At 40.0% G+C, this 13,399-nt stretch overlaps 1 protein-coding gene across 3 annotated transcripts in view; it reads left to right on the forward strand.

Annotated features, from left to right (window-relative positions):
- Nucleotides 1-13,399, forward strand: part of ntrk3b (neurotrophic tyrosine kinase, receptor, type 3b) — a 211,612-nt gene that overhangs the window by 164,655 nt on the left and 33,558 nt on the right. For all 3 annotated transcript variants that reach the window (XM_008310804.3, XM_008310803.3, XM_025055532.1), the window contains one exon: nt 12,837-13,025. In XM_008310804.3, coding sequence (XP_008309026.2) covers nt 12,837-13,025 — 189 coding nt within the window. The remainder of the gene's footprint in view (nt 1-12,836; nt 13,026-13,399) is intronic.

The following is a 13,399-nucleotide window of genomic DNA, read 5'->3' on the forward strand; positions in this document are numbered from 1 at the left end:
TTTTTATAGTCTGAGAATAATATAGGATTTATATAGGTTATAATGAGTAATATACGTTTACTGTAAAAGCTGAGGGTAGTGATAACACAACATTAAAAAATCAAATTAAAAACAGAAACAGTTGACTTGATAAACAAGTTTCCAAAATGCAGTAACAAAGTTACAACAGTGATCAAATTTATTCAGAAATTATTTTGTTTGTATAAAAAAGAAAAAGAAATTAAAACATTTCAGTATTTTTAATTCTGTGGGACATTGTAATGAAGACTGTAATGAAGATACACCTGTACTGACCAACGACCCGTTACTGTTACATCAGCTGTTTTTTTGTTTTTGTACTGACGACGTTTCCTCAGAGGTAGTTTATCCAACTAGGTCAAAACAATATTTGAAGCAGTTTTGAGGTATTTTAATTTCTGCTTTCCACACTGTTGCCTTGATGTTTATTTAATTATATCCAGGTAGAATTGCCCACCTGGGCTCAGTATGGGAGGGCAACAGAGAGGAGAAGACAAAGAGAGGAGAGACAGAGGGGAAGTTTAGCAAAGAACAAAGGAAGAAAAACAACAAAATAGAGCAAAAGTATCAGTTTTTATGTTGGCGAGATGATTTGTATGAAATGTATTTAGTGTAATGAGATTCTCCTCTTTAAAACACCATTACCTGCAGGTTGAAAAACAACAATCTCTGCTTCTTCTTCTTCTTCTGCCTCCTCCACCCCGTGGACCCGTTCGTTCTTGCTTCCTCTCCCTCTCACAAAAACACTTCCCTTTTTTTTTTTCTGATTCGGTCGTTAAGCTGTGGCCCTCAGAATAGGGTGTCATTTCGGAGCTCCTGCAGGGAAATTGCTCTTTCTTCTTGGACATTCTGCCGCAGACTTGCTAATAGCATAGTTTTCTTCAAAAACCCTCACTGCCGACCATTCTTTTGCCATCAACCGCGTACGTCCATTCGCTCTGTAAGCCCTTGCTTTTTGCCCCACCGTTTCCGTAGATGTAGCTGGGATTGCTGCCTCGGCGTGGGGTATGTCGGACGCCCATTTAGCTCAGAGAATATTGCTGTCTTTTGACTGCGATGAGGATCGTTTGACCGTTGCCTGTCTCAGCATCCAAACTCATTCTATTATATCCGCTCGCTGATGGCAGCACTTTGAAGTTTCATCTGAGGGGGTGGAGTGGGTTGTGGAGAGCATGGGAGATTTAATTGGCTGCATTAGCTGGTTTGCCTCTTCTGTTTCTTCATGGTGCCCCCCCATGGTCACAGTGAGCAGGATAGGTGACCTACATATCAGGCATTTATTAAATCTCTGCTACGATCTCTTATTATTTTTAGTTTCGTACTCTCTCTCTCTAACATCGTACTGAGAGTCTCGAGCAGCTTCTGTCAAATGACTTGCGTTGAAAAAGACTTCCTCGCACTGAGGTCAACATCCTGCTGGGGTTTTGTGTTAACATTGACAACAACCTGCCGTCAATAAACATGTCTCTACGGTGTCGCCCCCAGCAGTTTACTTGGACAACTTTTATTGCTGGTTTTGTGTGAGATGACAGTAGAATTGTGTACAGCAGGTCTGGTGTATTAGTTTTGTTTTTTTTTTAACACCTAGATGACATTTCAGTTGACCCCATTTAAATACCAGAAACCACTGGTGAATAATTATTTCAATGAGCAGGTCAATAGTTCAGTAAAAATAATAATTATTTAAACCTGCTCATTATTTTACTTATTTTAAATGAAAAGTTTAATATAACTACAGGTTTCTTAGTGGTTATTTTAATATTAGTACCAATTATTATAACTGAATTCGTATAAAATAACTGATGAATATCATGCTGTGAACCATTGGCGGTGCGTTCTTTATAAGTTAAATATAAGGTTTGAAATCAGGCAAGAGTTTAGTTAATATAACAATTTACAAAAAAAAATCTCAGTTCAGTTTTTAGGGCAGATGAAAATTATATTACCCTATATGTGTTCTTTTTAGATTAGGATTCATCCACAGGAGAACGTCCTGTAGTTTATGCAAAAAAGAAAACAATTATGTTTACCTAACAAAAATTTCCAGTTTTGTGCATTAACTTTTACCTAACAAAAGATTTAATTTCCAGTTTTGTGCATTAACTTTTATAAATATCAACAGTGAGTTCTACTACTGTATATAACTGGTCACAGAACTCACTGTGCTGTATATAACTGGTCACAGAACTCACTGTGTGGCGCGAAGACCATTTTAGAAACGATTAAATCATTGAACTACTTTCCATGAAAAGAGAAAGTGTTCAGTGTCCACGCTAAGACAAATAGCACTGAAAGTGCCTGTCGTGTCCTACGGTACGTGCGGTGTTTAGAGTTGCCAAACAGAAGAGTAAAGTGGAGTAAAGGAACGTCTCCTCTATTCTTTGGACACGGGACTGATGTGCTCAGTTTCAAATGAAGGCAGGATGATTTCACAGCTCGTCTTGGCTCGCTGCCCTGCTCTCCTGCTTCTGTAAGCCATCAGTCTGCTGGGAGTCTGGCTGAAATATTAAAGGCCCCGTCTGCTCGCCTGCTGTAGCACCTAGGCACTGAGCGACCTGGGTGTAGTATATGTCACCGCTGTGGTGGATTTGTAACGGATGGAGAGAGTGGTGTAGTAAAAAAAGACAGGAAAAAGTATTTTCGCTTTAAGTGGCGCTCATATTCTTTGATGTATTCATCCATCCATCCACGTGTTATTGACACAGCCGGCTACGCTCGCCGCTGCTGAAAGACTTGAGAAATGTCCCTGATCATGGATGAGACAGTTTGGAGCGTGATGAAGGACAAGGACAGGACGTTGGACAGAGAGCTTCCAGCTAACTGACGCTGCAGCATGTATGATATTATAACTAAGGCTGTCAGGTGATTAGATTAATCACAGGATGAGTGGAATAGTCATGATTAATCACAACGGTAATTTATCATGATTAAGGTCAAGGTAAATTGAACCTAGGCTGGAAAATTACAAAACAAAAATGTTCCCTGACCGGGAATCAAACCCTGGTCACGGCGGTGAGAACACCGAATCCTAACGACGAGACCCCCAGGGGGTGATAACTGCATGTGTTTCACTGTGTATTCGCTGCTCTGTGGGGTAACAAATACAAAACAAAAACTACATTAAAACAGAAAAAGAAGTCTGCCCTGTGGGGTAACAAATACAAAACAAAATGTTTCAGAGACAAGAAAAAAAAACTACATTAAAACAGAAAAAGAAGAAAAGAAAAAAAAGCTGATGAAGAATTTGAGCATTTGCAGTTTTCACTGGAGTTTTTGAAGCATGTTTGTTTGTGATTTCACTAAACTTTAGAATCTTAAAATCACATTAGGAAAAATAAAGGTGTTCATTTTTGCATTTAGCAGACGTTTTTATCCAAAGCATTTATCAAGGGGCAGATTAACTAATCAAGCATGTGGTTCCTCAGGGAATCAAACCCAGGACTCTCGACTCGAGGCAGGCGTGCTAACCGCTACACTATGGTGTTCCTAAGATAAAGGATAAAAGAATATATTCATTAAGTGAAAAGATAGATAGTTTTGATCCGCAGATATTATTAGAACTCTTGAAGCACACGGTGTTGTCATCTTAATATGGAACTGATTAAAAAAAAAACCGAGTACAGAACGTCTCAGCCACAAAGGCCATTCTTTTTGTAAGAACAGATTATGATTAATCTATAGATAGATTGTAGATTAGATCACGCTGCTGGGAGCCCGATCAAATGCACCCGCTGTCCCCCATTTTTCATAAACACTAATTACTTCTCCACTCACAAGGGTCTAGTTTTGGCACAGTTTCCTTCTCGGCCATTAAAATGATCAAATGGATTACTGTTAAATGTTGTTGTAAATTTCAATTTCCCAGAAAATCAATCCCATTGATTTCAGTTAGCCTGAATAAGTCCTTTAGGGTTACATATTGTCAGCCCTTAAAATGACTGGTCAAAAAAATGGATGGAATAAAAAGGATTAATGAGTAAATCTGGACGTAGACACAGTATACGAAGACAAGATGAAGATTTTTGGAAACACATTCACACCACAGACTACATTTTGATGATGACGCCGTCCTAGTTTTAGTGTCAAATGTCAAAGCGAGTTGTTGAAGGCGACTTCAACATTTGAACTCTCGGACCCTGGTCAGTGGTCTGGTACTGTATAAGGAGATGCTGCATGAATGCGTGTGTGTGTGCATAATTGACCGACTTCAGGGCAGTGAGTGAAGTTTACAGACTTTTTTGCTGTTAGGTACTTCATTAACAGGTGAGGTAGCGTCTTAGCAGTCGACTGAAGACATGCTAAGAGAGCCGTTAAACATTAATCTGTAAACATTAGCTACATTAGCATTAGCATGGTTTTAAGCAGTATTTTTTTGCCCCTGATCGACTCTCTGATCATTTTAAATTTGCCAGTTTCCGTGTCCGACACCTACGTTTTCCTGGACCATCACCGTCACTGACTACAGTTATGATTATATTTCAAACCACAGTGTAACTTTAGTTTGGACATGTCTAAAAGAAAATGAGCTGTGTTTCCACAGACACAGATTTCCAGCTCCTCATATCACGTCTTTTGTTTTAAATAGCATCGATCTCTGAGCGGTGGGAACATGAAGGGGCAGCTTCAGTCTACTGCCCCACTCCATCTACATTCAACATCCAAGCTGAGCTGCTGGGACGACGACGGACTCAGTAGACACTTTGCAGAGACACACTGCTGCGACTCTTTGTATTTTCAGCTGCCTTTTTTTTTGTGCTTACTCACCTACGCATGTCCGCACTCGGAGTCTGTGAGCAATGAACTGTTCATGTTCCATTTTGCAGACTGAAAACATTTTTTCCCCTCCTGGGAGTAAAATAAAGTAGCTGTCTGTTTTTCTTGCTACTCAGCCAAGTGTTAAATATTTATAAATACGGAATCGTAACTGATGTAGTTCAGTCGTACGCAGATTCTCTGTCAAACCTGTGACCACAGCATGTAGCATTAGCTCTCAGCTCAAACACCACAGCCGTTGGTTGCCTTCATCTATGGTTGGATGAATTAGCGTCCGGCCTCTTCAGGCGCGGAGCTGATGTGCACAATCATCGAGCCACTTTACAGGAATGCAGTTTTTGAATACAACCATGTGATTTACAGGCAAACTCTGCCAGATGCTCGACGCTGGGGAATTGTTTCATATTCTAATGTCTGCTGGAAGAAATGTGGCCGTGTCAGTGAGTGTGAGTGCTGCTGCTGCTGCTGCTGCTGCTGGTGCTGCTGCTCTGCATGTGTTTGCACTCAGAGCGCTGCAACCTTTACGGTTCTGTTTACGATGCACACTAGTTTCCATAACAATGCTACTAAACGTGTTTCATTTGGCCCCGTTGATTACCCCCGCCGTGAGCCTGGAGTGGATCAGAGTGGAGACCTAAATGTCCTCACGTTGCCTGTTGCCTATTTTATCAATGTGGGTTGAGGTAATAGGTAATAAAATGTAGGTGCTGGATTTGGCAGATATCCTTGCACTGTTGTAGCTATAAATCAACAACAGACGCAGGACCAGCGCTGCTGTTGGATGCTGTCGTTTCCTATCACATCGCAGACTTGTGTAAAATTGCTTCGTCTGTCTTTGGGGAGCTTAAAGGGTAATGTGTTGTCAGAGATATGAAAACTGACAGGGTAGTGTGGGGACAGAGTCAGAATAGCAATCCCAGTGTTTTTCTTCTATTATTCTAAACACCGCCGCCTCGTGTACACAGCACGACACAATACACGCTTACTGGTTCAGTGCCGGGTCACTGCAGATAATGTCTCACATGATGCGGACACTTAATTTTCTATGACAGAGAAGTGCCTTCGGATGACGGTGACTGATGGCTTTGCAGGTGCCCGTTCATTTCTGTTTTCTCCGTTTACCATTGAATGCACCGGTAAAGTGGCAGAGAGTGTTTTTAGCCGTGTTTGTTGTTGGCTGTGAATTATTGATAGCTTTCAATGCAGAGAACCGTAAATATGATCTGTCCTGGTGCTCAGTGTCGTCGGCGTCGTCGGCGTCAGTCAGTCAGTGTTGTCACAATGTGTAGAGCAGTGGTTAATTTGATGTCGTGCTGGTCTCCGAGCATGTCAGCCTGTGATGTGTTTATAGTAGTGGTGGTGGGAGGTTGGGTTAGCTGGTTAGGTTAACCAGTGCTGTGGGTGAGCTGTCAACTGAGCTTCAGCCACATCATCAACGAATGATGTTTCACTCACTGCGCAGAAATACACGAGAAACTCCTGTTGAACAGCTCTTTTCTTGGTTGCCATGTTTCACTCACTGTGCAGAAATACACGAGAAACTCCTGTTGAATCCTCCAGTGATCCAGGATGGCAAAAATAAAAATTAAAAAATAGAAAATCACACAATTCACTCATTAATTTGGAGAAAGGCCAACTAGATCATTTAAACAAAACTGAATTATTTTAATTGCACCAACACATTCTGAACTAAATAAAAAGAAGAAATCTTCCTTCAGATGTAACGACAGTTGGTGTCACTGTGCCTCACGAAGAAAATTATTATTTTTTTCATCACAAGCACAAGTGTCTGGATTTTTAAAAAAAAAATGTTTTATCAGTTATCAACTGTTCCCACGTCTGTGTTTAATTCCTGTCGGAGCCGTAGTTAACTGGAGGCACCGCCGTGCCTCAGTAAGTTATCCGTCCTGCGTTCTCTTGATCATTTCACATGTCCTCCAGTTAATTCCAGTCCTAATTAACTATCACGGAAAGAGTTCTTTGTGATAATTACCTCAAGAAGGTGGAACAGAAGCAATCACACTTTGCCCAATTTATTTTCCACCACAGGGGAAACCTCACAGAGTCACTGCTGCCTTCTTGCCCTAAGGATGACCTTCAGACAGAACGGTTGTAGGAAAAATGGAGACGGAAGATGTGAACGAGCTGCAGTTCTGTGTGTGGCCTGGTTTACTTCAGCAAAAGAAAACAAATATAGTTTAAAAAAAAGCTTGTGAAAGGTATACCTCTGGGAGTTGGAACAAACAAACAAACAAAGAAAGAGGGTTAGTCTTAAAGATATTTCCTGCAGCTGAAGCAGCACAGCCAGAACGGCTGCTTGGATAAAGAATGACTTTGAAGTGGGTCTGGTGTGTGTGTGTGTGTGTGTGTGTGTGTGCCACATGTGGTTACCAGAGGCATTTTACCCACTATGTTGAGTGGTCCTTAGAATTTGGCTGTCATTATGTAGATGTGAATCTCCTTTTCAAAATCGTGCATTATTAAAATCTCATAGCCTTCATGGAGACCTCGGAAGTGTGAATGTGGAAACAGTAGAGTTGAGGAAGTTGTCGAACAGATTTGTTTTTTTTTAGTAAATTATTTAGTATTTTAGTAAAAGGATCATTTCTAAGATAAAAGCTAAGCTAAAGCTAAAAAATCATGTAATGGTATATGATAATGATGTAAAAAGTTGATGGGTTGGTCTATGGAATATGGACCAAAGTATTAATTGACTCTTGAGTAATACTGGTGATTTTATTAACATTTTTATAAAATTAAAAAAATAAGTTTACACATATTTTATTTTATTAAATTCAGTCAATGGAATATGGACCAAAGTATTAATAGAATCTAGAGTAATACTGGTGATGGAGTCATTTTATAAAAAATAAAAAAAATTTACACATATTTTATTTTATTAAATTCAGTGTCTAAACTTCGTTGTCAGAGTTAAACTTAAGCGACAGCTACAGTTGCAGCTTTAATAATTTTTTTTTGGAGACTTTTGCTTGGACGTTGTCTGCAGGTCTGCTGTCCTTCCCTTTGACCACATACGAAGAGACAGAAGCAGGTTTTTGTGGTCTGAACAGTGAGACCTCGGGTTCATAAGCTCTACCCTCTTGACTCACCGCTGAAGGAACGATTAACACTGTAGCGTGACGTGAATAAATATGTTAATTTTTTTAAGGGTGGTGCTTAAGCAGACTTACAAAATAAAGGAAGCATGTCTAATTTTTCCTCAGGGAAATTACCCTGGCATTACACTCATCCCTGGTTACAGTGGAGAGGGAGTGAGATGGTCATAAACACATTTTATCGCCCAAGTAGAAGACAAAAAAAGTCAAGGGCGTGTGTCCGACACTCTGTCAGTTCCATAAATGTTTTGAGATATAAATGACTTACACGGTCTTATAAAACCTCCCCGGGTGTTATTTTTACAGCTCATGTCTACTCTGACTGACATTGACACAATCTTAATCATACATACGTAAACGTCAACCGTCGCCAGTAGGGGGCACAAGAAAATATAGCTGTGCATTTGAATGAATTGTTTGTGTGTAAAAAAAAAAAAAAAAAGCAGGTGGATTAATGATTTGAGTGCACGTCCATGTTTCTGATTGAAGTCTGGATCTCCAGGGACTGAACCAGACCAACACTGTACCACTGCCTTAATTAGCAGGTCTAGTTGGAATCTACAGGAGGGATTAAGCCTCTCCATCACTGCCCCCTCCACCCCCCCAGAATAAATTATATCGACTTCTAAACCCTGAGAAACAGATGATGGCGGGTGTCACTTTTGACGTATTGATTTGGCTGCATTAGCTAATGCACCTGTGGACGACACCGTCCACTGACGTAAAACATTCTCTCCATATTTGCTGGGACAGCAGAATGTAACTGAGAAGGAACATTGACTAATGCTGGCCTGAGTGACATATATCCTCGAAAATCATGGAGAAATCTCGGCTGCGGTGACATGTTCCGAGGTAGAGGAAGATGAATGTTTGTTTAAAAACGATTTTGTCAGGTAATGCTGCGAAAGATATGAGTTATGAGAGTTAAATAATGTTCAAATAACACCCTTCCCCACTCCCTCAGCCCCTCAGCCCCGTGTCCCCCGCCTCCCATTAACAAGCCGTAAACTCGGTGGCGTTGTTTTGACTAATGAAGAGACTTTCCTCGACTACACTGACATTTTGGACAACTTCTGTCTGAGACAGAAATGGATGAAACTGTGGTGAAGGATGGGGGAGTTGTTGTCACTTTGACAGGCGTCTGTCTCCTGCTGCACGTCCGCGTCCTCTGGCTATGCAGGAGTAAAATGACAAACCATGTGAATTGTTGTCCACACTAGGGTTAACGCGGTTTTCAAATGGTCTCTGTGCTTGTTAGCAGTCGGAGCTGTCACCCGTGACGCCTGTGTCTGTTGTCTATGTATGGAATACTGCGGAATTTGATTGATCTTGAACAGAAAGTAGAGGATTAAGTTAGATATAGTCGACTGAATCTTACTGCAACTACTGCTCGAGATCCTTTAAGAATTTTGGTAAGTTTGTAAAGATTTCAGTGATTTAAACAGACTTGACTAAGCCGTACGGTGGAGCAGTGGCTAAGCTGTTGCCCGTTACTTGTACCGTGCACTCGTTTCCCACTGCAGTAGTAATGATAATATATTATAAATAATTGTACTGTATATTATTATATTATATTAAAATAATGGTTCCCATAAAGGGTTGAGGTTTGATCAGGAATTTTTTTTTATCATTGCTTTAGTTTGCCATTGATGTAAATCCAAATAATATGATTTATAAAAAAGTAAGTTTTCCTTATTTATCACTAAAACTTTCTGCCCTCATTGGTTTTGCCTCTGTTTGCACTGAGGAAAAAACTAGAGCAAACATTTCTGAAAACTGTGAAACAAAAGAAAACAGAAAAAGAAATGAATGTTTGAAGTTTCTGTTCATTTTATTTTCCATTTCACCAGAAAGAGTCAAAGTTGGTTTATTAAAGTAGAAAAGTCTCCTCACAGGCTGGAGTTTGGGATGTAGTGTGTTGGACTGAATATGAATCTGAGCACAACCAGTGATAAAAACTCTCCGGGGAAACGTTACCTTTTTATCACTAAGGCAACATAAATGCAACTTTAAGAATCTTCAGTGAAAAAAAAAATACAATTTCTTTTTACACCTTGAACTTAATCTTCAGAAGAACAAAGTGGGTGATTTTGGTTTAATTTTTAAGACCTGTAGTTTGTAGCAGTGACAAGATTTATCTCTTTATTTGACTTGGTTTTTAAGTGTGGAAATAGATTGTAGTGGAGTCTCAGCAGCACAGATAGAAATAAACCTCTTGTACTCATCGTCGTCGTCCACTAAGAAAAGACGTGTCTATGAATTAATCACATTTAAAAGGTGGAAATGAAACATCAGAACTGCGTCTTCTTCAAATGAGGGATAGGTTTGTGTTCCAGACGGGCTGTTAATAAAGTGTTGACTTGATGTCTTCCTCAAATGAGGGATAGGTTTGTGTTTGCTGTTCCAAACGGGCTGTTAATAAAGTGTTGACTTGATTATTTTGGATATTTGAACTTTAGCAGTTGACACTGCATTAACACACTACTGCCATATAATAGTTAACAATGTTCCTGCAGCCCCACATTAGCAGAAGATCCTGACTCTCACTCATGGCTGCTGGAGGAGACAGAAGGAAGAGCAGATTTTAGGCACTAAATAAAAGCCTGTTTTAATTAAATCTGAAACCGCTCCAGACATTGATATTTTAGGAATATCGTCGCTGCTTTATCACAGTGTTTAAACAGCCTTGACTGACTGGAGCAGTGTTTCCCAACACAAAATAGAACAAAAATATGTGTAATAAAATATAATGATCTTCTAGTTCTTTTTGTGTACCACGGCACAAAAATAGAACAAAAATATTTGTAATAAAATATAATGATCTCCTGGTTCCATTTCCTCAGTGTGAAACACGGGCCTGTTTAGTTGAACACTGTGTTTTTATACTCACAGCAGTTGAAGAGAGACGAACAGGAATGAAGATCTTCATTCCTTCTATTTTTTTTAGTTTTTAAAGCCATCTGCTGCCACATAGTGGAAGTCTGCAGCAGTTTTTGTTACTTTTGTGCAACAAACAAAAACATATTTGCAATAAATAAATAACAGTTTTGTCGAACACTGAAGTGAAATTGGATAATTTTCTACGGTACACATAATGATTTTGTCACAACGCAGTGGTTGGGAATTATTTCACGGTAGTTGGGAATCACTGGACTGCAGCTGGGATTTCTCCATGGAAATCTCAAAATGAAAAAATGTATGCTGTGTTTGTATGTAGTGCAAAAGGTGAGAAAAGTTAGTCATGACCCTTCACTCATTCTCCATTGGCACGAGGATTTAGGAAACATTTATTAAGTGGCTTAAATCTGATTTCTCTTTTTTTTTTTTCCTGTCCCAGACGTCAGCTCTTTTGTCGGTGAGAGTAAATATCTGGCTCCACGCCGGCTCCACTGAAAATGTGTCACACAAGTAGTCAGGTCACTGTTGACAAAGTGTGAGAAATTCTACAATGAAAACATCTGAAGTATTCAGCCAAAATGAGAGCAGGTGTGACGCTTCAGTACAGCAACTAATCATGATGAAAATCATCTGCCGTCTGTTGACTTCCTATTTTATTTATTTATTTATTTTTTGCATTAATTTAATTTATCCCTAAAGCAAGAACAGTGGGCTGCACTTCACTGCATGTGTCCACTAGGGAGTTTTTGGTGTCATCAGCCCTGCCTAAGGTCACTGTAAATCAAAGTGTAAAAAATGAGTTTGAGGGGAAATAAACATCAGAAACTTTCCACAATTGCATTGATTTGAATGAAAAAAAAACCATTTAATTGTAAGTGAAGGAAGAAAAAAATAATTTCATATGTGCATATGTGTGTGTGTGTGTGAGTGTGTGTGTATATGTGTGTGTTAGATCCATGCGTCCAGCTGAAACTGTAATGAGCTGCCAGCAGTAATTCAATCTGAGCCCTTAATCACACACACTGCTGTTCTGTCCACACCATATTTACCTTCTTTATTGTCTGTCTGTCTCTGTCTTTTAAAATGTTTATGGTTTTGTCTCATCTCATGTGATTTTTAAGGCTGTGTCCATATATGGTCTTTTTTTTTCTTTTAAAGGAAAGTTGTGGTGAGACATTTGTGAGAACTTTCACGTTACTTTGTCTCTCACATATTTTTATTTCCTGTGTTACAGCGTTAGGTGTTTGTTTCCTCTTCCTGTCTTGTGTCTCTGTCATTAGTCTTTAACTGGTGTCACCTGGTGCCCTGGGTACCAGGTGACACAGTACCTCTCTCCCTCACTCTGTCTGTGTGGGATCATTGGTCAAGTGTCTGGTCAGTTTGTGGTCAGTGTTTTGTAGTCCATGTTTTTTGGAGAAGACCACGCTTTGTTCCTGTGAGTTCTTGTTGTTATTCTGCAATTTGGAATTAAACCTGCTGCACCTGAAGGGAGTCTGCTGCGTTTGGGTCCTGCCTGCTTCCTGCGATGTCGTCACGTAACGTCCAGACCATTAACTGAGGTCTAATATGAACATTAATCTCCTCAAAGATACAGTTTGTTAATACGATCATTTTCCCGATTCATTATAAGAGCCAATATACAGAGAAAATGCATTAATCAAGAGCCTGAGCTCATTAAACGTCCCGGCTCCTAATATTTCCCTGTTTCCTGGCTCAGACCAGAGCTGGTATTAACATTCCCGCTGAGTGATCTGATCACATGCTGACAGTGTTTAGGGAATGTTTACACCTGGCATCAGAATGTGTCCTTCATGCGTTCCCTGTAATCACATTATATCCCATTTGTATTCACTGATCTGGTACCGGGATATACATAGATCTGAATCTGCGATCACAGTCTCTCACGCAGTATGTGTCCTTGTCTGTGGCTCGCAGTGCCGAAGTTAAAAATACCGTTGTAAAAAGGAGGATTACCAGTGTAGTAATTATTGCAGATAATTAACAACAACGTGTGTGGTTCTCTTTTTTTAGGTCCAGTGGCAGTGATTAGCGGGGAGGAAGACTCTGCTAGCCCTCTTCATCACGTCAACCACGGAATTATCTCCCCCTGTACTCTGGAGGCGGGCTCTGACGCCGTCGTCATAGGCATGACTCGTATCCCCGTGGTGGAGAACCCTCAGTACTTCAGGCACGGACACAACTGCAACAAGCCGACCACTCGTAAGTCGATTTCAAAACCCCTTTAAACTGATTCACTCAGACCTCATTTTTGCTTTGCTAATTATGCTAAGTGCGCCAGAAACACACTTTTTTACAGCGTCCACCATCTTGACTCAAAGACTCAGATACTTAGTGTGTCTTCACGAGGCCCTTTGGACTCATTTCATTTCATCTGTAGTGTATTTTTGATATTTTTCTAAGGGCCCCCAGGCTAAGCTGTCATCTAGGCTGGTGTGATGAGGTCGTGTTAGCATAAATATGGTGGCACACTTTGGAATTAGAGCCGCAGTTATGCATTATTTTGTATTTGATCGACGAAGACATTATGTACACAAGCGAAAAAAATATTAAAATGAAATTTTCATAGATTTAAA

The sequence above is a fragment of the Cynoglossus semilaevis genome, chromosome 5 (assembly GCF_000523025.1).
Source record: "Cynoglossus semilaevis isolate Cse_v1.0 chromosome 5, Cse_v1.0, whole genome shotgun sequence".
Classification (NCBI taxonomy): domain Eukaryota; kingdom Metazoa; phylum Chordata; class Actinopteri; order Pleuronectiformes; family Cynoglossidae; genus Cynoglossus; species Cynoglossus semilaevis.